The sequence below is a fragment of the Anguilla anguilla genome, chromosome 18 (assembly GCF_013347855.1).
Source record: "Anguilla anguilla isolate fAngAng1 chromosome 18, fAngAng1.pri, whole genome shotgun sequence".
Taxonomy (NCBI): Eukaryota; Metazoa; Chordata; class Actinopteri; order Anguilliformes; family Anguillidae; genus Anguilla; species Anguilla anguilla.
The window spans coordinates 535,961-561,818 of record NC_049218.1 but is presented as its reverse complement, the minus strand read 5'-3'; the positions used below and the strand labels follow the sequence as shown (position 1 = coordinate 561,818).

Below are 25,858 nucleotides of genomic sequence, written 5' to 3'. Positions count from 1 at the left end.
TTAACCTGCTTTTCCTCTCCTCTCACCCAAAACACGACTGTAGCCAAGATGTCCATCTCCAAAAGAATGAGGCTGGCATGTTGTTTTGATTGCGGCAGTTGCGATCGAGACTGCGCGTGCATGTCAGGCAGTGTACATAGTAACGTGGACACCCCCCCGAGAGCCTACCCGCTTTCCTCTGTCTCTGTAAATGAAACCAGTTTACGTGCCTGTAAGTTTGACCACCAACACATGTCCTTCCATGTCTGTGGCGTGTGTGTGTGTGTGCGTGCGTGTCTGTGTACATACGTGTGCGTGACGTCCTCCATGTGCTCCGTGTCGTGTTGTCGTGAATCCATGATTTGTGTTCCTCTGGCTGTTTTAAATGGCTCTGTCTTTGCTGTCTGTCTTCCCCACTCCCTCCTTTTCCGTCTTCCTATCGTAATTATTATTATTATTATTATTATTATTACCGTGGTTGTTGTGGGATATGGTTTCTTGGTAATGGTGCTGTGGCTTCCTATAGGTGGTAGGTCTGTGCTGAGCATGCTGTATGATATTAGAACACGTGTCGTGCCCGTGGTTTTTCAAGTTGGTGTTCGATGTGAATACTGTTCAAATCAAGTGTATGATGAAAGTCAATGAATATTTTGGTGAAGGTAATTACTGTGTTGGGTATTGTATCACTAAATGGTTTTTCAAGTCTTTTCAGGTCTGGGAAACTAACTGTTTTTCTGTTCTGTTTTTTATTTTGTTTTGCTTTCCTCTAAAAAACCACTTCAAGCTCACTGGATTTACTGCCAAGGGTTTATGGCTACACAGGTTGCATGGTGATAGATTTTAAAGTCTATTTAAGATCATTTGCCATGTTGTGTGGAGAAAAAAAAGTGTTTACATCTTTACATAGACCTGGCAAAACCAGGCAGCCTGTGGAAGTGGTGTTGGTAGGCCAGTAGGGGGCAGTCTTTTGGACTAAGCAGAAAACCAATGCTCCAGTGCTGTGGCAGGGACACAGGGCTGTGGGGGATGCTGTCTTTCAGAAGAGATGGTAAACCTCCTTAAAAACTGTAAGGAAGAGAAAGGGATCTCCTGGTGCTCTTGCCAAATTTCCGATCTGGCCCTCTCGATTGATCAGACTCACACCCAGAGTGTTCTGCTGTAAAATGATGGCCTTGTTTCCAGCACGTTGGTAGTGGATCGTTCCCCTGGACACATGTACTGTTAGGGGTCTGTGGAAAGGGGTTGCATAAATGCAGTTTGGTTTGTAAGTGTTCCTGTTTTTACTTCTGCATTTAGTGAGAGTTTGTCACACATGGGCGAAATCGCTGAGGGGTAACACACTGCATATAAATATGTTTTTTTTGTCGTTTTCACTGTAGTGTGTGTTACATTTACACTACACTATACTTGCTCAGTTCTCTCTGAACTGTACACTGCAAAAATAGGTTTCTGATTTATTTTTGCTAAATTATTTTCATGAGACAGGTTTCTTTGAGTGTAGTGTTATGAGTACTATCAAAGCAAGGTCAATCCTGTACTATCAAAGCAAGGTCAACCCTGTTTCCTCTTGAGCAATCTACGGCCTTTTTAAAGACCAGCCCACATTAGCGTCAAACGCGGGATGGTAAGTTTGGCACTGGGGTTTATGTTCCCTGGACACCCGCTACAGGTCATTACAGGTCATTACAGCGTTACTGAGCTTGCTTTTCTTATCATGGCTTGTTACAGACAATCCGGGTGACCGATGTGCATTCTGCCCTTGTTTTTTCACGCTATATATTGGGCATGTCCTGTCTTATTTTCAGTCAGGTTTACATGCACCACTGTGTGCGTCTCAGAAGTTTTACAGTAGTGGTATAATTATTCAAAATGCCCTCTCATGAATACCTTACTTTGTTTCCTTCCCTGGTTATTTCATAACTGCACTAATTTTTTTCTTTGAAATATGATTAGTCAGACTCGTTGAGAACATTCTGCTGTACTGTGGATGGTTAAATAGCGCTTACATGTTGGGATCTTATTCGCTTCTTGAGTTTGTTTTTATCATTTCTTAAATCTCTACATCTGCCATTTTGCCCCTGGTATTTCAGACTTGAAAAGGTGCAGAAACAAAGGCAGCGTATTTGTTTAGTCTTTGAAGTGAGATTTGTGAAAACTAAACGCCTCTTATTCCAGCATACCAAACGTGCTGTGTCATTATGGGAGGGCAGAGGTTACTGGAAAGCTGAGATGTAGAATGAGATGGAAGATATTTAGAAGCAGAAGAAGTCCGCTGTTCAGACAGCACTTGTCATCCTGTGGAATCATTTGTGTTGAAAAGAAAGCGTTATTCTGCTGTGCAGTATGACAGAACGACAGATTTAGCTGTAGCTAATGCCATTCCTTTGTGTACAGTAATGCTTTGGTATTTGAGCTATTCTTAACCAATATGCTGATGCTGGATGATGAAACTGTTGAGTTCACTCCTTCATGCCACGAAAGGCCAAGCAGAGTTGTTATGAAACTCAGATTTGCTGAAAGCAGACACTGATGTCTTCTGACAGGACGCGTTTCTGAAAATACTGTTTGACAGGAGTCAGGAAAGAGCAAGGTGGCTGATTCTTTTTTGTTTTGTTTTGTTTTGTCGGTGTTTGATTGCATGGACTGTTTAATCTTCTGAGCAATCTGAAGAATGCTGTGGCATTGTTCCTGCATATTCTAACTTACAGTAACCGCTATTAGAGACAGCTCTGCACAGCCTACTATGGTCTAAGCTTGCCTTTCCCTCAGATTGTTACGCACAGTCTGATCTCTCTGGGCCATTGTGAAAGCTTATTTCCACTTTCCTAATCGCACGTTGTCCCTGGCCCTTGCTGAACACTGAGCACGCTCCATGAGGGGAAGTCTCTTTTTAAATTTTGTTGCCCCTGTTCATTAAAGCATTACTTAATCAATTCATTGTTTCTTCATCCTCCATTCCTTTACATTTTCTTCATCCTTCAGGAAATTTTCAAAAGCTCCCTTCCAGTTCTTCCTCCTGACCTTCTTCCTCAATTTTTTTATTTTCTGTCCTAAACATTACAAGTCTCTCCCCTTTCATAACTTGTCATTTGTCTTTCCATTTTTCTCAGCTAAAAATATCTTTAATGGATTTATCCGATCAAGTAAGTTTGTTTCGTTGTTCTCCACCCTTTTTGCACTTCCTGCTTCTGCCCTCAGCAGCACCTCATTGGTCAAGTTGCCCTATCATGTGACCCTTTGGCTTTTTTTAAGCTATGCAGTGATAAGCTTTCACCCTAAATCATTGCTGGCTGATGTGCATTAATAGTTGTCTCGAATGACAGATTGTGTAGTGAATGAGTAATTTTGGCTAATGTCTGTCAATTTCTGCACTAACCATGAAAATGTATATATGCTGTACATGGATGTATGCTGGCATGAGTATGTAAGAGAGGCTAAATCAGAAGCAGATGTAATTCTAAGTGCATAATATCAGTCCTTAGCGTTGGTCTATGAGAAAATTAGAAAATAGTTTGTAGTATGTTTTCAATTTTCTACAGAAATATGTGTTGTAGTGTTGCTCCCAGTAGATGGTGCTACAGCTCTAGGTAAGCAAGAAGCCTAAGGAGATACGTACTGTATGTACAGTCTGAAGTGGATTTACACTTGAGTAAACCCTTTACTGTTCCTCCATTTTGTAATGGGTATTCTACATGGAGACAGAACATATGCCATCTGTTTGACATTACTGTAAATATATAAATCCATGAACAAAAATGTATTTTGTTCATGGATTTATAACAAAATACAATGGCATTGAGGTAGTTTATAGATGGATGTCACATTAAAATGATTAATTTCCTTGCTTAAGTTATTCTTTTTACGGTTCTTTGGCGTCGACTATCATGTGATTTTCTATGAGAAATGTAACAAAACAATTCCGAAAAGGAATGCAAAAACATTCGTAAGAGTAAGGAGTCATTATTAGCTTGTGAAGCATACTCTTTCATACGCCTTTGTTTTCTTATTCTTGTAAAAATGATTTCATGAAGAAATGCTTTGAAAGGAATCCTGTAGCGATGAAGTCCTTTTGGGTGAAGGGAATGAGAGGGTCTCGCTGCGGTTTTAACAGGAAGGGAACGCTGGGCTTGACAGGTTGCTGGCGCTTGATAAGAAATGGATTACAGACTTGTCATTCCGTTTGTGCTCTCGGAAGAGACAGTTGGCGTCTGGATTATTCTGGATCCACGGTGGACCTGCCACGCTGCGTGTTCTCAAAATAATACTGCATGTGTTTGACAAGGGCCGGATGAATCCAGGAGCTATCAGCGCGGAGGTCTGAGCCTATCCAGTATCTGCCGGTGGAAATAATCATCTCTGAATCGCTCAGAGCCCGTTTTAGAGCTGGAACCGCAGTTAAGTCCACTTAGCTGTTTAACCTCATATTTTATGTAGAGTTCTGTACAGGTTTGAGTGACAGAACTGGCACAGCACAGCATGTGAATCAGCTTATACAGTTACAATGATGGAATAAAGTACCTGGGTGTACATTAGGCCTGAAGACTTGTAACTACTCACAATGCGATGTTCCCAGGGACTTATTTCCCTCTGAACTGATTTCCTCATTGTCCTTCTGATTCTCGTTTCCCTCTAAACTGTGACTTTGTTGTCGTTGGGGGAAGCCGAGGTGAATATTTTGGCGCATCCTTTGTGATTACTCACTGTCTGAGATTACCCAGTGTCTGTGATTACCCAGTGTCTGAGATTACCCACTGTCTGAGATTACCCAGTGTCTGAGATTACCCAGTGTCTGAGATTACCCAGTGTCTGTGATTACCCACTGTCTGAGATTACCCACTGTCTGAGATTACCCAGTGTCTGTGATTACCCACTGTCTGAGATTACCCACTGTCTGTGATTACCCACTGTGTGTGATTAGCAGCTGATTAATGCTGTCGTCTGTGTGAACACTTCTAAATGCAGATCACAGATTCTCAGCATGGAGAAAAGCAGAGGGGGTCTGCTCTTGCTTACGTTCTCAGGGTGTCCTCCATCTTAAACTCTTTCTGTGCGATGGCTCATTTCTTTCATTGCCGCTCTGCAAACCGCAGTGCTGGTTTATTTATATATGTCTCTAGTTCTCACTCTGATGTATTCTGTGTTGTCATGACTTTGCTCTCAGTAGAAGCTGAATGGGGAAAAGAACAAGAGTGAGGCTTTAATTAATTCATGTTTATTATGAATAGCAATGCATATGTCATATTGAACATTTCATTTTATGCCGAGTGGTTAAGTGGTGTTTAATAACACTAGGGTGTCATCTTTGATTATCAGAAGTGACAGCTGCTTTTATGGCACGAATGATTGGCTCATTTTCTTTAAATGGTAATTAAATGGAGCTGAATTAAATGCATGAAATGGCAAAGATTTATTTTCATTAATATAAATCTGAAGATCTGTTGTGCTCAGTGTTTAACTGACAATGTTTACTTACTTTTGTTTTTTTGTTTAGCTTGATTTCAGAATGTTCATATTTACATATTTGGCGGTGGATATACAGTACTGTGCAAAAGTCTTAGGCACCTGTGAAAAAAATGCTGTACAGCTAAGATGCTTTCAAAAATAATGAAATGAAAGGTTCTAAATATCGAAAAAATAATATAAAGAGCAGTAAATAGTTAAAAACTAAATAAAATCAATGTTTGGTGTGACCACCCTTTGCCTTTAAAACTACATCAGTTCTCTTAGCTACACTGTCCTGTATAAGAAAATCGGCTGGTAAGTTGTTCCAAGCATTTTGGAGAACTTGCCACAGTTCTTCTGCAGATGTTGGCTGTTTCGCTTGCTTCTGGCTCTCCAGGTAATCCCAGAGACCCTTGATCAAGTTTTTATCTGAAAAGTAGTCTATTACTTAAAATATTACTTCATTTAACAAAATATAAAAACGTATCTGTAAAATTTCATTTTTTGGAAAATTCAAGATTGGAAATCTCAGATTTGCTCTTTACTACTGACACACTAATGCAGAAAACAAAAAATAAACATCTAAGACCAAATATATGCTATATATTACATTAAAAAATCTAGGGTGCCTAAGAATTTTGTCCAGTACTGTACATTGGCAGCCAGGTTTGTTTCTGTTTGCTGTGCTGTAGTTGCTTTTTTTGCCCTTTCCGTTGTCAGCGCTTCATTGTTTGGCAGTAAAGGATGATGTTACACCTGCTTATCCGAGTCGCTCTGATGACGTTGGACTCGTTAGTTTCAAATTTCTATTTTTATTTATTTTTTTAAATAAACAGAGCTGTCAGATCTCCAGTATATATTTTACAGTATCTGCAGCTCTCTTTAAAAGATTTGAAGTGGAATGTCTAGCATTCAGTTCCATTGCCGGTTATAGAATGGCTGAGCATGTGAAGTGGGCATATGAATGATATTCAGATTCCTCATATACTGGACTGGACTGGACTGGAGTGGACTCGACTGGACTAGGCTGGGCTGGACTGGGCTGGGCTGGACTGGGCTGGGCTGGGCTGGGCTGGGCTGGGCTGAGCTGGGCTGGGCTGGGCTGGGCTGGGCTGGGCTGGACTGGACTGGATTGGGCTGGACTGGGCACGTTCCATCGCTCACTTCGCACATTGGCTTGAGCTAACAGGCGCTGTGATGTGGAATTCTCACTGAACTAATACCCATTACAGCCCGTTTGGCGTTTCCCAGCCCTGAAATGCACACAGCGTTTGCGTGGATGTTTTTTTTAAAGGTCTGTGACATACACGGCTCCTCAGATGTGATCAGACTGTTGTAACTGAGTCTGAGATCTTCCATATAGGCTTATTTCAGACACTGCTTTCTTCGGGGTTCAAAGTCTGCGTTTATTCTATTCTGTGTGTGGCTTTGTAGCTGCTGTTTAATGGCGGAGAATCAAACTGAAGGATTGGATGGCGCCGGTAACATGAAAGTGTGCGTTCCTGTCAGCATGCGGGGAGCAGCCTCTCGCCACGGCACGGTAACGAATACGTAATGAGGCAGGAAGTGCGATCAGATCAAAACACTGCGGAGGATCACACCAGGTGGGGGGAAGAGAACGGCACGGAAAGTTGTGCAATTACAAGGTTCCTGAAAACCCCCTTTCCCCTCTGTGTTTTTGAAAAAGCCAGTCATTTTGGGGCTGGTTTGCTTTGTTGGGAGCTTGTTACTGGTTTGTATGCACAACTATCATGGAGCCGACCTTGACTTTTAATGTTTGGTACAATCGCTACTTAAACGGCTCTAACAATTTTGTGGTCAGAGTGGCTGTTTCCCTTTGGAGTGCAGTTTCAGCTGAAATTGGGCGTCTGGAGACGGCTGTTGGGGAAGTGAAGTGTGCTTGTGGCCTGAGGAGCCGCTGTGGTGGAGAAGCTCAAGCACGCTCTTCCGAACGGGATGAGGAGGATTTCTAGTGATGAGGTTTTTTGCAAAAATAGAATAGTTTTCCTTCCACGGACACAAACCGCTAATTCTGTTCTGTCGTTGGGTCAGCTTAGGTCCTGCCAGCAGTGACGGCCCAGTGCGCTTAAGGCTGCTGGCGTTGGCGTGCGTGGCGGTACTGAGGCAGACTGCTATGGGTCCAACCGCTCACAGGCATATTTATATAGCATTACCATATCAATACCAGAACACTCAATCTGATGCAACAGCACCCAGGCCTTTGAGATAGTCATTGGTTAAATGTGCGAGGGCTAAATGGTTTTCTGTGTGCCCCTCTTGCCTTCCACAAATTGACCTTTCTCCCGACTAACATATTATTTATGTTTTGTTTATTTCTTTTATTTCATTGTTGGGTGGTGGAGGGGGGTCTTTAAACTTTACGATGATTGATTGAGTGTTGGCTTTTTGGTGTTCTTTTTAGTATGTCACACCCAGCACACATTTACAGTCTCCCCCCCGCCCGTTATCTGACACTTGTGCATATGTTTGCAGTGGAAGAGGAGCACCCGTCAACACTGTCGCCAAAAAAAAAGCAGAGAAACGGCGGCATGCGAAATTCGCCCAACTGCTCGCCCAAAATGACGAGGTAAGACGACAGCTCGGAGAAAAACCTCTCCTGGCCTTCAAAAGGAGAAAGAGAGAAGGGGGGCGGGGGGAGGGGGGGGGGGTTGGGAGTGTCGGGGGGCGGTTGTGGGGGTTTTGAGGTGGGGGGGGTGGTGGTTGGGTGGGGGGTGGTGGGGTGGTGGTGGTGGTTTTGAGTTGGGAGCGGTGGTGGTTGGGTGGGGGGTGGTGGGGGTTTTGAGGTGGGTGGGGGGTGGTGGTAGTTGGGTGGGGGGTGGTGGGGGTTTTGAGTTGGGAGGGTGGTGGTTATTGGGTGGGGGGTGGTGGGGGTTTTGAGTTGGGAGGGTGGTGGTTATTGGGTGGGGGGTGGTGGGGGTTTTGAGTTGGGAGGGTGGTGGTTATTGGGTGGGGGTGGTGGGGATTTTGAGTTGGGAGCGATGGTGGTTGGGTGGGGGGTGGTGGGGGTTTCGAGTTGGGAGCGGTGGTAGTTGGGTGGGGGGTGGTGGGGGTTTTGAGTTGGGAGTGGTGGTGTTTGGGTGGGGGGTGGTGGGGGTTTTGAGTTGGGGGGGTTGGGTGGGGGGTTGTTGGTGAGAAAGTGAATCCTCGGGACGCCTGAAGCATTTATTCTGTCAGCCTGTCAGCGGTTAATGACAGAGCTGAATATTTCTGTCAGGAGAGCGTGCGTGAAAAAGCTGTTTGAGAAAAAGGCTCTCGCTTTAAAGCCTCAGCCGTCACCCCGGTCCTGTCCGCATGTACTCCTTAAACAACACTGGCACTAATGGCAGTGCCAGCCAATCAGAGGCCCCGCTGTGTTTGCAGTGCCCTAAGCCATTGCTCTTCTGTTGGAGCCCCTCAGAGCACTGTTTCTAGTGCTTAAGGCCACATGCGAGACGTATCATAGCAATCAAAAGTGAATTCAGATTTTACCTTCCTTTTATCTTGTCCTGCAGAATTAAATTGCTGCTAATTGATTTTGACTGATGAAAGGGTCATCATTCTGCGCGTGAAGCCCCGAGCTGCAGGACCCTGCGCGCCCTTTAAAAATGCAGAGGAGACGGGATCCGTTCGAAATTGGGGAGCGATACGGATGCAGGAATTTCATACACGTCTTCAGTCAGTCGTCTCCCATTTAAAGCCGTTGACTGTTGTTTTCAGATTGTTTTTTTTTTTCAATTATTTACCATATCTTTTAAAAAATGTATTGTGCAATGACGGTTTACTGACATTCTGTTTAATAAAAAGATGAGCCTTAAATATGAAATGAGTCATTGGAATGACAAAAGAAAACCAGTTTCCCGGGAATGGAAAGATTTTCAGAGTGGCTCATGATGCGCGTGACCAAAAGCCCAAGTGCTGGTTTTCAGAAGAGATGCACTCTCAGTGGCACAGGGCAGTGAGGCAGCGCTCCTCTCTCACTGATTGACTTTTAATCAAAATTCAAAATAAAAAAAGTCAGTGTTCTAGAACTCCACTGCTTTCAGTTACCAGCAGTGATTGTGACATCAGCATTGGAATGTTCAGTTCAGAACATTCTAATCACATAGTTCTGACCTCACACCTGAAAGGGTTACTGAGGATGCTCTCCTGGGGTAGTCTCCTGTTCATGGAGCCCTAACCCTAACCCTCGGGGTCGACGCTCAAACTTGATGTCTCCCTTTTTTTTTTTCCCACTTCCTCCGCTGAAGACCGCAGGCCACTCTGTCACAGGGCCCTGAAAAACAACAGAAAAACCCAACGACTCAGTTTGCTGTCTTCTGAACATTTCCAATCCTCAAAAATACATCAGAGGCATTAAATATTCCCCCGTGTGTTATAACCTTATAACACTGATGATTTAACTCGGACACGCAGGTGTTTTCTGTTAGGATTTTCTAAGAAAATGGTTTATTAAACCATTACTTAAACTTGCATGATTTTATGGTTGCATTTTATGTATGTTTTGGGAATAACAACCTGGTTAGCACCACATGAGTGAAGTCATAAATATTATTCAATGCTCTGGGGAGCTCATGAAGGACTTTTCTAAGAAATGAATCTCTTTTCTAAGAAATGTTATTTGGTTGACCCTCACAGATACTAAACATATTTTTTCTGGGAAAAGGTGTTTTTGTTTTTATGGCCTCAAACATGATTTAGCATTTGTGCTTTTGAATTAATGATCTTGAATTAGTTTTTCATCAATTTTAAATGAGTAATCAGATGTTTTCAAAGGTTCCTATGGCTTCAATTAGGTCTTAGGGCTCAAATTAGGGTTAGGGTTATGAAAACGATAAGTCTGAGTGTTGAGGCAAGTGTACGGCTGTGTTCAGCAGCTTAAAGAAAGGTTAGGACATTGGTTCTTTTTGGATTTTGGATGAGCCAAAAATTTTCTATAGTAGCATTTGTTCCTATGACCATAAAAAGATATAGAATATATGCATATTTTCTCTGGGTAAATTTATTTTTTTATGGCCTCAAATATATTATTTAGCATTTGTATTATTGAATTCATGATCTTGAATTAGTTTTTCAACGATTTTAAATTAGTAATCAGATGTTTTCAATGGTTCCTATGGATTCAATTAGGTTTTAGGGCTCAAATTAGGGTTTAGCTAGGGTTAGGGTTATGAAAACGATAAGTCTGAGGGTTGAGGCAAGTGTACGGCTGTGTTCAGCAGCTTAAAGAAAGGTTAGGACATTGGTTCTTTTTGGATTTTGGATGAGCCAAAAATTTTCTATAGTAGCATGTGTTCCTATGACCATAAAAGAGATACAGAATGTATGCATATGTTTTCATGGAAAACATTTTTTTTTAAAGGCCTCAAACATATTATTTAGCATTTGTACTATTTGTTATATGATCTTGACTTAGTTTTTCAATGATTTTAAATTAGTAATCAGATGTTTTCAATGGTTCCTATAGCTTCAATTAGGTTTTAGGCCTCAAATTAGGGTTAGGGTTATGAAAACGATAAGTCTGAGGGTTGAGGCAAGTGTACGGCTGTGTTCAGCAGCTTAAAGAAAGGTTAGGACATTGGTTCTTTTTGGATTTTGGATGAGCCAAAAATTTTCTATAGTAGCATGTGTTCCTATGACCATAAAAGAGATACAGAATGTATGCATATGTTTTCATGGAAAACATTTTTTTTTTATGGCCTCAAACATATTATTTATCATTTGTACTATTTATTATATGATCTTGACTTATTTTTTCAACGATTTTAAATTAATAATCAGATGTTTTCAATGGTTCCTATAGCTTCAATTAGGTCTTAGGGCTCAAATTAGGGTTAGGGTTATGAAAACGATAAGTCTGAGGGTTGAGGCAAGTGTACGGCTGTGTTCAGCAGCTTAAAGAAAGATTAGGACATGGATTTGTTTTTGATTTTGGATGAGATCAAAATTTTCTATAGTAGCATGGGTACCTTTTTATCCATAAAAAGATATAGAATATATGCATATTTTCTCTGGGTAAATTTCTTTTTTTATGGCCTCAAATATATTATTTAGCATTTGTATTATTGAATTCATGATCTTGAATTAGTTTTTCAACGATTTAAAATGAGTAATCAGATGTTTTCAATGGTTCCTATGGATTCAATTAGGTTTTAGGGCTCAAATTAGGGTTTAGCTAGGGTTAGGGTTATGAAAACGATAAGTCTGAGGGTTGAGGCAAGTGTACGGCTGTGTTCAGCAGCTTAAAGAAAGGTTAGGACATTGGTTCTTTTTGGATTTTGGATGAGCCAAAAATTTTCTATAGTAGCATGTGTTCCTATGACCATAAAAGAGATACAGAATGTATGCATATGTTTTCATGGAAAACATTTATTTTTTATGGCCTCAAACATATTATTTAGCATTTGTACTATTTATTGTATGATCTTGACTTAGTTTTTCAATGATTTTAAATTAGTAATCAGATGTTTTCAATGGTTCCTATAGCTTCAATTAGGTTTTAGGGCTCAAATTAGGGTTAGGGTTATGAAAACGATAAGTCTGAGGGTTGAGGCAAGTGTACGGCTGTGTTCAGCAGCTTAAAGAAAGGTTAGGACATGGATTTGTTTTTATTTTGGATGAGCTAAAAATTTTCTATAGTAGCATGTGTACCTATGACCATAAAACGATATTGAATGTATTTGGCCGTGAAGAGGTTTGCAGCCTCTTGAATTTTGTGGCAAGGGGCAATGTTTGAAATGCCCGTGGTATGTCTTTGGAGTAAACTGTAGATTTTCTTTCTCCTGAAAAAAAAAAATCAAAACTGGCCAATTTCCAACTGACTGGTTGTTTACAAAGCTGTTAGTTTCATTCTTTAACTTTAAGGATAAAAACCTTTTTGTGTGTGTGCAGAGTTGGAGGTCCCCTTGTACCATGTAATGTATGCAACTTTGCTTTGATCTTGGAATGATAATAATTCTGGGGAGTTACTTACACTGTTCAGATATGCTTCAAAGCGATGTCAGAGTTTTTGTGCTTTAGGGTACTTCTGCATTCTGCAAACTCTGGGGTGCTGGAGTGACAGGTCCTCAGTCATAGGTGCAGTCATAGCCCTCAGCAAAACATCAAATGACCAAAAACACACCACCCCCTTCTCCTCAAATGCCTTTCCTCTCAATATATTATACCATATATATTAAATGCTTTTGTGTTACAAGGAGCATTTTATGCACGATAGAAAGTGATTGTTTGAGGTAGCCTAAGGGATGCTTTATTCTACGAGCTGAAAAAAGCTTTCCTGTACTGTATCAAGCGTGGTTTCACGGGCCTCTCTGCCTCAAGGCCTTTGTAAATAAATAATGATCAACAGATTGGCTGTGGGTTTTTGAAAAGCATGCCTTTGTCAGTTTGCATGATGGGAAAGGTTTTCAAAGCGAAGCCTGCTTTCCTTGCCGGCTGCAGAGGGTCTGCGGGAGTGTGCTCGTCCCAGTCTAGTGACTGTTGAGTGATGTGCTGGAATATAATGGCTGAAACTGTTTGAAAAATAAACCAAAAAACCTCGCCTTGCTGCTGGGGCTTCTCCTCCTCCAATTCGAGCAGCCTGCAGGAAGTTCAGCTCGGAGTTTGAACTCGCACGCAAGCTCGTCAATGTCATTTTTTTAACCTCAAGATGTATCTTTCAGCGAGTGTACTTTAGTTATAATTAATGTGAAAGAAAGCTTAGTGAGAGAAGTTGACACGTATGTGGGGCTAGCAGTAAAATAACGGGAAATCAAGGCGAGAATTGATTAAAAGTACTGCTTTGTTAAAAAAAAAAAAAAAACATTTGTTGATTGCGATATGTCGCCACAGCAACGTGGTAAGGTTGGGTTCCACGGGAGAAATTCCCGGTAAAATTAACACCGTTCCCACAGATTATTTGATGGGCCACGAGACGCGTCTAATTGCGGAAAGTCAGGGTGCGTTTGCGGAGATCTCTGCACCGTGGAGCGAGCGTCACGCCTGCTTCCTGTCAGCGCGACTGGCGTGATGGGCCCGTGACAGGCCGTCACCGCTGACGATCTGTGAGAGACAGCTATCTTGGCGGGGCTCGGCGTGCCAGTCATCTTGGCGGGTGAAGATGGGAGTGACGGGGGTCCGTGGAGTGAGCGAAGCGACACGCCGCTCGCAGTGAAACATGCAGCCGGGGTGTAAAAGAACTAAATGTTTTCACTGCTATTAACACCTGGCACTGCCTGATTCCCCCTCCGAACCGTGAATGTTAATTGACGCGATGCTTCTGTTATCAGGAGGAGGGGGAACAGAAAATGTGTGTGTGTGTGTGGGGGTGGGGGAGGGGTGGGGGGGGGGGTGGGGGGGGGGTGGGGGGGGGGTTGTTAGGGTATAGCCAGTGGTTTTGAAAGTAAAGAGATGTGTTTTATGGTACCTTCTGTTAGGATTATACACTATATGAATACTGCACATTATAGAAGGATTATTCATAATTATAAATGTTAAGTTAAACGAATACCCATATACACAAATATGCAGCTTACATACAGTGTAAATTATTTGCCCTCTGTCAGAACAAACACTAATTATTTTTCACATCGCTCAATATGATGTCATGTAAACTACCAGTCCATACTTGTATATACTATCGTAAAGCAGTGTATGGAAAGCGCTTAATTATGCCCTCAGTATTTCACTCAAAGTGTGACTGTTCCACAGTGAAATAAAACAAACTTGTGATCATTTCCACACTGAACGATGCGCTGAAAAAGCAGCCGTTCTGAAATGATGTCCTCCATTTTATTTATCGGGCTGGTAATTTAATGACGTGCCAGCTCTTTGCGTTATCTGTCTGCTCTGAAGGTTTATGCTTGGTCCAGGGGAACGCTGCCTTTGGGTCTGCAGAGAACACACAGAGTATTACAGCTGTTTATTAATCAGCGTGTTGAGTGCGTAAGAGGAGGCGCTCCTCACATGGGGTTCAGTGACAGACTGAAGGGATAAATTGGGTGGAGATGCACAATATTCAGTGGCTGATAGGATAAATGTAGTTGTCCCCTAAATTAATTTTTTTCTTATTCATAGAAATTTCTTGAGCCGCTAAGGCTCAGTAAATCAGTGTACATTACACTAGCTGCGGGAATAATCCTTTAATAGCCCTTATGGTAAGGATTAATCCTATTATAATAAGAATCCTATTCTGTTAGGAATGGGTGGCACAATGAGTGCTATCACTCAGTAAGACGGTACTAATCCAGAACAGACATAGTTAACCAGTAGTGGCAATAACCAGTGCAGATGTGCAGTGTGAGCATGTACTCCTCACTGCCACCTACCTGTAATCCACTGAAGTACAGCAGGAGAAATTTATCGTCCACTATAGCTGTCCCAAACAATTTAAATCAGGGTTGTCAGACTCCAGTCCTGTGTTCAGTAGTTTTAGGGTGTTTCAGCGCTGAATTGTTTAATTTAGGTCATCGATTGGCTAAAGAGTTCACAAACCTTGTTCCCGAGGTCTAAATTGGCTGCTGATTGGAAGAAACTGCAGAAACTGGGGAACCCTCCAGGGCTTGAGTTTGCATCTGATCCTAACCTGCATTCAGTCATGTGTCATGTCCTGTCAGTGTCTGTTTTGAGCGTTCTTATAGATGTGTGATTGAGACTGAGATGCATCATAAAGCCAGCTCAGGCTCTGCAGGTAAAGACAGGAGAACAGGGCAGATTGATAGTCCTCATCATGTGGTTAAAATCGCAGCTGGGCTCCAAGACACGCAGTTAAGAGCAGTGAGTTTCTGGCTTGAAATGTATATTGGCCATCTAACAAAACAAACCTGTGGGCTTTTCATTTAAGCCGTGATAAAGAAAAGAGATTTTCCTCTAGCAGTTTTCTGAAGGAAGACTTAGTCTAGCCTTCAGATATTACCTTTAGACACATGTTTAGATCATGAGGGTGCTGTTCTTTCTCTTCACTCTGTCATGCAAACTTAAATGTCTACAAAAGTTCAAGTGAATGAAACTTATACATTTTTGATAAGCAAGAAAAGATGCTGCAATAACAGTGAATAAAGCATGAAGACAAAATTCTCTTAGTAATTTAAAAGATTTTGGTACATTTTGAGTTAATATTATCTACTCATAAAGTTGTTGTGAGTTAAACATCTTGAGTTTGCAAATTGAGGAAAACATTTCTTTTTAAGATAAATTAATGCAAATGTCGATTTTCTGTGGTTCTTGTTGTCTCACTTTATTCATAAGCTTTTAAACATCTCTGAGTCTCTCAGCATGAATAAAGACGCAGCCCAACCACCGCTACCCTGTTTGCGGGACCTCGGATCACAGTCAGAGTCAGCTGCTCGTGCCTCTGACACACTGCTGAAACTTTAATGGCCCCTCCGTTTGGCAAAGCAAAATACGGCTGGGCCGGCCTGAAATATTTAAACAGCGAGCCACGGAGCCGTAGAGCTCTTACCCGGAGAGGAGTGTTGCGCCAGGAGCTCTGCTCGGCAATAGCATGTCCAGCTTTTCGCGCAGAATGTGATGTAAAAAAAAAAAAAGTCACAATAAAGCAGATCAAAATCATAATCATTTTAAAAACTTGCAGTTTTTTAAAACTTTCAGTATGAAAGTTTAAAAAAAATATTAATATTATTTTTTTTTTTTAATGAACCCGAATCACTGTGTTGACAGGTGGAGTTAATCTCATTTATTAGGCTGAGCTGATCCACTGCATTGACCTTTAATTTAGCTTTGCTAATAAAAGCCAAGTGTTTCTATTTTTTCCACAAATGATGTAGCTTGCGCTAAGCTTGAGTTAAATACCTTTCAAAGTAAAGGAAAAGTTTTGTTTAAATTCTAAAATCAGTTCTATCCAAGCTAGTCAAGGGTATTGGTAATGTATACCTTCTTTGGTCTCGATGTTCTACCTCTTTGATTTTGTTTTTTTCTGAACAGGCATGACCCCTTACTGATTCCGGGAAGTGAGCAGATTGAGAACATGGACATTAACGTGAAGAAGTACGACTCCACGGGCATGTTCCACTGGTGTCCCTCTAAGGAGATTGAGAAGGTCATTCTGGTGAGTGCTGGGCAGCCAGCTCGGGATTCTCTGGTCACATACACGTCCCTGGGGTCAGATACACGTCCCTGGGGTCAGATACAGGGCACTGGTCAGATAGAGGTCCCTGGGGTCAGATACAGGTCACTGGGGTCAGATACACGTCCCTGGGGTCAGATACATGTCACTGGGGTCACATACAGGTCAATGGGGTCTGATGCAGGTCCCTGGGGTCACATACAGGTCACTGAGGTCAGATGCAGGGCACTGGTCAGATAGAGGTCCCTGGGGTCAGATACAGGTCACTGGGGTCAGATACAGGCCCCTGGGGTCACATACAGGTCACTGGGGTCACATACGGCTCAGATGCAGGTCCCTGGGGTCACATACAGGTCCCTGGGGTCAGATACAGGTCCCTGGGGTCAGATACAGGTCACTGGGGTCACATACAGGTTCCCGGGGTCACATACAGGTCTCTGGGGTCACATACAGGTCACTGGGGTCACATACGGCTCAGATGCAGGTCCCTGGGGTCACATACAGGTCCCTGGGGTCAGATACAGGTCCCTGGGGTCAGATACAGGTCCCTGGGGTCACATACAGGTTCCCAGGGTCACATACAGGTCTCTGGGGTCACATACAGGTTCCTGGGGTCACATACAGGTCCTTGGGGTCAGATACAGGTCACTGGGGTCACATACAGGTCACTGGGGTCAGATACAGGTCACTGGGGTCACATACAGGTCCCTGGGGGTCAGATACAGGTCACTGGGGTCACATACAGGTCCCTGGGGGTCAGATACAGGTCACCGGGGTCACATACAGGTCACTGGTGTACGCTTGTATTTGTAGGGACAGACTGGCAGTTACACACTTACATAACATTACAAACTTAATAATCCGTTTTTTAAATGATTTTTGGGGGATTTTCAAATTCCTTATTGCTTTTTGCAATGCAGTACATTTATATACTTATTTATGGTTTCTGTTCCTAATGCAAAAAAAAAAAAAAAACTTGTTGCTGGATCAAGTCAAAGGGTGTCCTGTATTTTGTTTATGAGGTATTTCAGTCACTATCCCAGGTAATGGGTGAGTTTTAATAGTCACATATATTGTCCTTTGTGCTGCCAGAAAATATACGTACATGTCGATAAAATCACTTTAATGGCCGAGGAAAAAGATAATGAAGAAAAGGTGTCTTCCCTGCTCAGGATATCCAGCTCTAATGATATATTTAATCTTTCTTACTGCTTCTCTGTTGTTCTAAGGTGAGTGTGCTGTTTCTTAATGAATGATAAAGCTTAACAGCCTCATTTGCTGCAGCGTGGCAGAACAGTAAAATATCTTGGGCTTGGGTGAGCTCCTCCGTGTGTCGGCTTTCCGAGGGTCCAGGAGAACTGCCCGCAGATGAGCTCCATCCGTCAGTGCTTCCCTGCCCTCTGGAGAGCTTTATTGTGTCTTTTTCCCCAACTCCACCCTTCCTCCAGACACGGAGCGAGGCCTCCATGACGGTTCTGAGTGGCCATGTGGTGGTCTGCATATTTGGGGACTTCACGTCCGCGCTGGTGGGCCTGCGGAACCTGGTGATGCCCTTGAGGGCGAGCAACTTCCACTACCACGAGCTGAAGCCCATCGTGTTCGTGGGCTCCCTGGAGTACCTGAAGAGGGAGTGGGAAACGCTCCACAACTTCCCCAAGGTGTCCATCTTACCTGTGAGTGCCCTCTCGCGCTTCCACACCACCTCACGCCACTCCAGTAGGTATTAACACCACTTAGTTACTGGAGAGAGGACTTATAGTGCTTATTAAATTTGAGTACATAGGAGGTAATCATTCCTGGTGGAATCCCACGTGTTGTGTGATCAGCTGAAATCCTCTGGGACATTGAGACACACGCATGCTGAATGTTGTGCTTTGTCTCTGGGACATTGAGACACACGCATGCTGAGTGTTGTGGTTTGTCTCTGGGACATTGAGACACACGCATGCTGAATGTTGTGGTTTGTTATTGCGATGCAGGTCTGGCCATAACTTGGGTGTTGTGGTTTTTGTTGCTCTGGTAGACTGTGGCTTTTGCCATGTTTTTTACACTTGCTCTTAAATTTGTATTCCTTTTAATTTTTTTTCCTGAAATTTTCTAAAATTATGACAGTTCTAAGTTTTTAGGAAATAAAAAATTTTGTGGTACCAAAAAGAAATTAAACTAGATCATCAAGAACTCTGTATCATGGTGTTCACATGGTGGTTCTCCTGTAGTACTGTGTGGCCTGTGGGGTGTAAAGTAGTCACTGGTTTTCCTGTAGTACTGTGTGGCCTGTAGGGTGTGAAATAGTCACTGGCTCTCCTGTAGTACTGTGTGGCCTGTAGGGTGTGAAATAGTCACTGGCTCTCCTGTAGTACTGTGTGGCCTGTAGGGTGTGACATAGTCACTGGCTCTCCTGTAGTACTGTGTGGCCTGTAGGGTGTGAAATAGTCACTGGTTTTCCTGAAGTACTGTGTGACCTGTGGGGTGTAAAATAGTCACTGGCTCTCCTGTAGATCAGCTGATTCTCCGTGTGTAGTTAGATCAGCTGAATGTCACTGGGAAAACGGGTGCTTGTTAGCTGATTTCCCAGAGCTCCTCTCTCCATCTTTAATTTGTTTTTCTGCTCTCTCCCCTGCCCAAGGGTACGCCATTAAGCCGGGCTGATTTAAGGGCTGTCAACATCAACCTCTGCGACATGTGCGTTATCCTGTCAGCCAATCAGAACAATATCGACGATGCCTCACTGCAGGACAAGGAATGCATCTTGGCTTCGCTCAACATCAAGTCTATGCAGTTTGATGACAGCATCGGGGTCTTGCAGGCTAATTCCCAAGGTAAGGGCTGCCCTATAAGATGTGATGCTTAGCCCACGGCGGACTGGCCCTGGCAGAAGTGATGTTCTAAAGTGTGTGATTGGATGGCCCTGGTGAGAGGAATGTCCTAAAGTGTGTGATTGGACAGCCCTGGCAAGAGGAATATCCTAAAGTGTGTGATTGGATGACCCTGCCGTCAGTCTGCTGGGTGGTAAAGGCAGCCAATGGTGCTCGTGCGCACGCACACACACACGCACACACACACACACACACACACACACACACACACACACACACACACACACACACACAGTATGTTCCTTGTGTGTGTTCTGTGCATGTCCTATAGGTTTTTAACTGTGTAGGTAGAAATGCATCAGTCATACCTGACAGTACTAGTGTGGTGCTTGTCTCAGAGCAAATAACTTTGCTTGAAGGACCTGCTTCTTGGCCAGCCATTAACAGCTGCTTGACCAGGCCCTCTGGCTAACAGCTGCATGACCAGGCCCTCTGGCTAACAGCTGCATGACCAGGCCCTCTGGCTAACAGCTGCATGACCAGGCCCTCTGGCTAACAGCTGCATGACCAGGCCCACTCGCTAACAGCTGCATGACCGGGCCCACTGGCTAACAGCTGCATGACCAGGCCCACTGGCTAACAGCTGCGTGACCAGGCCCACTGGCTAACAGCTGCACGACCAGGTCCACTGGCTGAGTTTGGCAGATAGTATGTGCAGATTTATTTGTCCATATTGACGTGTAAGCTGGTGCTGTGTGCTTCTCATCAGGACCTGTCTCCATTATGGCCGTGCATAATGCTCCCCCTTCATTAAGCCCGTTAGCCATCCCACTGGGTCTCTCCTCCATGATGAAGACTTCAGTAATTATGGAGGCTTTTACAGAGAAGCTCGTATTCTGTGCAGCATTTCGGCTACGATGTGACAGTTCCAGACAGCCATGTCCCAAGTTTGTGTTTTTTTACATGCAGGCTCATAGAGGGGGTTAGAGCCTCGGTTTTATCTTGTCAGATACAGTAAAGAGGGGGGCGATGGAGCCGAGGCGTAGTCTAGCAACAAGGCCGTATGGGTGTGAACCAAACATCTAATGAACGCTGTGGTTTGTCGTTAGATCTCTGAGAGTTTGGCGGTTTTCAGGGCGTGAAGGCTTTGGGCGGATAGCAGGTAGCGGGTAGCCATAGCCAGTTTGAGTGAACGTGACTCTGCACCAGGACTGTTAGCGGGTTCCTGCTGTTCTCTGCCTGTTTGTTCCTGTCCTGCCCCTGCAGCTGTCTGCATTTTTTTTTATTCTTGTGTTTTATTTGAAAATTTTTTGAAGTGCCAAAAACAAATTGTGATTTTCAAAGAGCTTTTTCCCCCTCCCACTCAGTGAACGCTCAGGTGTTCTCATCGGGCAGTTTGGGGAGCAGGCTAGGTGTTCTCACCGGGAAGTTTGGGGAGCGGGCTAGGTGTTCTCATCGGGCAGTTTGGGGAGCGGGCTAGGTGTTCTCACCGGGCAGTTTGGGGAGCGGGCTAGGTGTTCTCACCGGGCAGTTTGGGGAGCGGGCTGTTCTCCCATCAGCCCAAGCGCAGACGAGCTTGTGCAGTGCTTCCAAACACAAACTAAACTTACAAAACATCATTACACACCGTTTAAAAGGGTTCGGCCATGTAACACATTTATTCTTGGGTATCTGAAAACACATTTTATCGTGAAGGCATACGGTGTTATATTTATGTATTTTGTAAATAGATCTCTCTGTTCTCACAAGTTATTTGAAATACAAAATCCTCAAGGGTCTGAAATATATGAACAACTTGTCTTTTCTGTTGTCCCTTTAGATAATAGTCTGGCAAAAGTGTAATGTCTTGTGTACTGTATTGTTGGAAAATAAAATGAAGGGCTCGGTTTATCACCCTTTTCTATTCTGCTGTTTATATATCATCATGCCGTTGCCATGTGTCAGCAGTAAGAGGCCAGGCACAGTTCCGCTGAAACATTTACTCGCGTCTTCTCTTTCGACACCCCGAGCTCACGCCTGCTGTAACGAGTGGAGTCTGCACTCAATCAGGGTTTGTCCTTAACTCTGGGTCACAGTCAAACAGCGGAGCAGGTTCTCTCTGCACACGCAGTTCAGCGAGTTCACTGATCACCAGAATTAATTTGTCAAGCTGTGTGTGTGGAAAAAACATTCATCCTCCCATTAGTTTGTTTGACAAATGCTGATTGACTCCAGGTGTAGGTCTCGGGCGAGGAAGGGAAATCATGTGTTCTGTAGACTTGGGCTGCTGCTACACCACAGTCAACCCTACCCCCCCTTTAATTCTCCATAATAAACTAAAGCAGGCCCGTTAAAAACCATGCACACTAAAAGCTGTTTTAAAATGTAATGAGAAGCTTACATGTGCCTGAAATGGTTTGGTTGTATAATGTCAGTGGTGCATTAAAAAGGAGGTGTACTGTGTCAGTTATTGCTATAAGTGGGTATATTTTGATTCATTACATTTACATTATATTAATACGGCATATTAAATTTGCATTACACTGCATTACACAACATTACACTTTGCAGTTGCTGAGATATGTAGAAAGGCAATTTCAGACCTGTTTGCATTGAGCTTGTGTTCTCAAGTGCAATATCCCTTATGTGGCTTTGGTAAGGGGATGTTTACTATGTAGAGTGTCAAAAGTTACAAAACATTATTCTGGACTGATTGGACTTCCAGAATAAATCAGTGACCTTATCAGTCTTCTTTATATGTCTATTCAAACACTCAGTGGGGGCGCGTTAGAAAAAGGAGTATCACACATATTGAATTTGCTCTTTCTGTAAAATGGTGTGGCCTGAATGTATTAGCCTCATGCTACATTTATCACTGAAAACTATAAGCAGGCGTGTTCTTAAGTCAGCTCTGAGGGATGGATGGCAAACTGCAGGCTATGTATTATGCATGTAGCATTACTGATTTAAGCTGTTTGCTCGTCAGCCTGAAAGACTGCAGAAACGTCAATCCGTGGGAATTGATAGTCATGTCACTTCTGGAATATTCCACAGTTTCTGATGAAAGTCTCCCATGTTTCTCTTCTCTTTTATGGGAACAAAATGAATAACATATAAAATGTATGTCTGGGAGCTGGATGGAAGGCTACAAGAGCTTAATCTGCCTCAGGTGACCCCTAAAAGCCACGTTGCAGTATCTAGGCAGGCATATGAAAATAGCCCTCAATCCTTTTTTTTTGCAGTATTTGGTAAGAAGTACAAATCACCAGGTAAAGTATTATTTTTGCCCTCAACCCAGTCAGAAACTCATGTATACTAATAGTATACAGTTACTACAGCAGTACTGCTGTAAATTCTGTGTGTAATTATGAGCGAATTTTGTCTTTGTTCCCTGAAGGTTTCACGCCTCCCGGGATGGACCGGTCCTCTCCAGACAACAGCCCGGTCCACGGCCTCGTGCGACAAGCTTCCGTCACCACCGGCGCGAACATCCCCATCATTACTGAGCTGGGTAAGGGACTGGCCCAGGAACAGGACTGAGGCATCCGAGGCACATGACTGCATTCCCCATAATGTTTGTTTATTTTCCCCAGATGTAGCTAAATGAAGTACAGTTTTTATCAGAATTGACTGAAGTGTGAGGTAAAAAAAAAAGGAGGTGAAAATGTATTTATTGGAAAGGAGGCGACTGTAACTCACCTCCCTGGTGCCGGTGTGCTAATGCTCAGCAGGAGAATCGGCTCCTCGTCCAAAACGCAGAAACACGGAGGGGTTGCTTTTATTAAAAGCCCCAGCGCTCCCCCGGTGCGGAGCTAATGAGAGCTTCACGTCTCGGGGGGCATTTGAGCAGCGGGCACGGGCCCCTCCAGCCCCCTCCTCACCCAATTAGGGGCCTCTCTGGCACTGGGGTTCGAGAAACAGGGACACAAATTTGGATTTCATTGCCTGGTTTGCTCTCAAACAAGGACACCCACAGCTAATATTATGATACGGCTCTATTCAGAAAAACTTCACTGTGTCCTTAACTTCAAGCAAAACATTTTGTTTCTCTTTTTTTAAAGGAACGCACAAAATATTTAAAAAAATGAAAAATAGATTAAGAGAAAGGAAAATCACTTCAGTTGTTTAGTTGTTTCAGTTTTTCACTCAGAAATTTCAGCACTGAGCGGACTGTGGCTAGCCTGAATGTGGTCACTGTACATCCTGCTGAAGGATTTCTCAGTGTCCTGTATTTGTTGAATATTATCAAATATTCTCAAAAATGAAATTCTTGCTTTGGTTTGAAAGCAAATCTAATCATGGACTGTGACCGAAGAGTGAGAGTTGTACTGTATTACTAGACCTAACTTATTTTAGATTGTAAGAATTATAATCCATTGTCCTATCCTAACATGTACCTGTTTCTAACATTCTTACATGTGTAGAAGTGTCAGCTATTAGGTCCATACTCATGCAGGTGTAGAGCACTGCTTATGGCTCTGCTGCTGGATGTGCTTGGGATTTGTAGTTCTTACCCTTTTTCTTGCTCACTAGTCTCTTGCCTGCTCTTCTCTTCGTCCCTCATCAAATATGCTTCAATAACTGTCTCCCCAATGCTGTTTTGCATCATTAGCCAAACCGGGCAAACTACTGCCTTTGGTTTCACTGAATCAGGAAAAAAACAGTGGAACCAACATTCAAATGATAACTGAACTGGGTAAGCTCCGCCTCCATCCTCCGCCTCAGCTCCGCCTCTCCATCAGCTTCTCTCCAGCAGGGGGCGCTGCCATGACATTGCTGCCAACGCATTGTTTTATTCTCGGTTTTCTGGCTGAAGTGGATTGTCTTGGTTTGGCCTCTTGTTTTGGGTAATGTCCCCCTCCCCCCCCAGAGCGCTGCTCGGCCTTTGATTGTACCAAGCCTGTCCTCGTGGCTGTTTCCATGGCGCCTGCTTGCTGTTCGTTTCTTTGGCCTCGGCACCGTTCATCGTCCGCATGTCAACATGGCCGCCGTCTTTCCCCTGCAGCTCACAGGAAGTCTTGGGAAATTTGAATTTTCAAAAGCTAAACTTAAGATCAAATCTTCCTTTAAGCTGTTTATTTTACCTTGCGTATATAACTATGAAACAAAGTATTGGTCTTGAAGGTTGTACATAAAACTGCATTTCAGCTCCTTTGAAAATTTTATAGTCCTGTTAAAACGAAACTAGTCAAATAGCAGATTTTGTGTTTTTGTTGTTTAAGGATAAAATCAGTAAACAATATGAAATTATTTGTCCTTGATGTATATAATGTGGATATAACCATACGTCTGGTGTACGGTGTGAAAGTTAAATTTTAGAACAAATAAATTTTAAAAACTGAAAACTAACAGCTATTGTAGTCCCATAGTGTGGCTAAATCAATACCATACTGGACAAGTGGACGACTACAGCAAAGTTCTTCAGATGTTTTGTGAATTTTCAGTTGTTTCTGTGAATTTCATTTTCTTATTTCCCCAATTTTTCCAGAAAGAGAAAAAAGCGTACAGGGCACCAACACACCTCTGGAGTTGGACCTCCGAAACCTTACAATAATTACACAATCAGCTTTATGTCTAACTGTACACATCTGCTGCACACGGAATTGAACATAATTGCAGAATAACCTTTTTTTTGGCTTTGAAATTTAAGCTTCCATCTTGCCATGACTTGAATATGAAAAACACACACACACACACACATATATATATATATATACATACAAATGGATTTTAAGACACAATTTCAAATTTTCTCAGTTTCACCATACAGCACACTTAGCATGACACCTCATTGGCTGGTGTATCTGGTTGCCACTGGAGTAGCAGGTCACATGACCACCATAGTTGCATCCACTGCATGATCCTTACTAATCACATTTTTACATGTTCAGTGAACGACTCCAACGTTCAGTTCCTGGACCAAGACGATGACGACGATCCGGACACGGAGCTGTACCTCACTCAGCCCTTCGCCTGCGGGACGGCGTTCGCCATCAGCGTGCTGGACTCCTTAATGAGCGCGGTAAGTCCCAGCTTAACGAGCACGGTAGGTCCACGCTTTTTAGTGTCAGAACTCTTAAACAGCATTTTTAGATTCATTCAGTATTTTCACACATAGCAGTATATGATTTGCAGGGATAAGACATATGGTGAGCATACAGAAACAGTCACACTTGACTGTTTTATTTTAAAGGAAGAGGAATGCATTTCATTATGCCTTCATTTTGCTGATGTGCAGCATGGTAACCATTTTCACAGTCAGACCAGATGTGAGCCGACGCTGTTCCGATATGCTTTTCTAATCTCTCTCATAATTTAGTTTGCATCAGAGGGGGTGAGCTTTGACAAAAGATTGATATTTAGCCATTAGCGAAGCAAACACAGATCCAATGTTTTTTTTGTTTTTTTTATCTAATTTGTCCTCAAAAAAGTACCACACTGAAAATCAAGTGCCACTCATCGTCATAGCCCAGTTAAGACCCCTGGATTTGTGCTTTCTGCAGTCAGACTAAGAGCATGTTCATAACTTGACAGGTGCTGTACACTTGTTTTAATCTTGGACTGTAAACAGAACTGATGCGAA

The 25,858-nt window shown here is 43.1% G+C and overlaps 1 protein-coding gene across 32 annotated transcripts in view; it reads left to right on the top strand.

Annotated features, from left to right (window-relative positions):
* Positions 1 to 25,858, top strand: part of kcnma1a (potassium large conductance calcium-activated channel, subfamily M, alpha member 1a) — a 168,189-nt gene that overhangs the window by 128,925 nt on the left and 13,406 nt on the right. For 11 of the 32 annotated variants that reach the window (XM_035400122.1, XM_035400121.1, XM_035400129.1 and 8 more), the window contains 6 exons: positions 7,915 to 8,008; positions 16,339 to 16,462; positions 17,929 to 18,153; positions 19,107 to 19,299; positions 22,673 to 22,786; positions 25,167 to 25,297. In XM_035400122.1, the coding sequence (XP_035256013.1) occupies positions 7,915 to 8,008; positions 16,339 to 16,462; positions 17,929 to 18,153; positions 19,107 to 19,299; positions 22,673 to 22,786; positions 25,167 to 25,297 (881 nt within the window). Of the gene's footprint in view, positions 1 to 43; positions 212 to 7,914; positions 8,009 to 16,338; positions 16,463 to 17,928; positions 18,154 to 19,106; positions 19,300 to 22,672; positions 22,787 to 23,887; positions 23,972 to 25,166; positions 25,298 to 25,858 lie in introns of all 32 variants that reach the window. The other 21 variants (XM_035400113.1, XM_035400112.1, XM_035400118.1 and 18 more) reach the window with 3 other exon arrangements.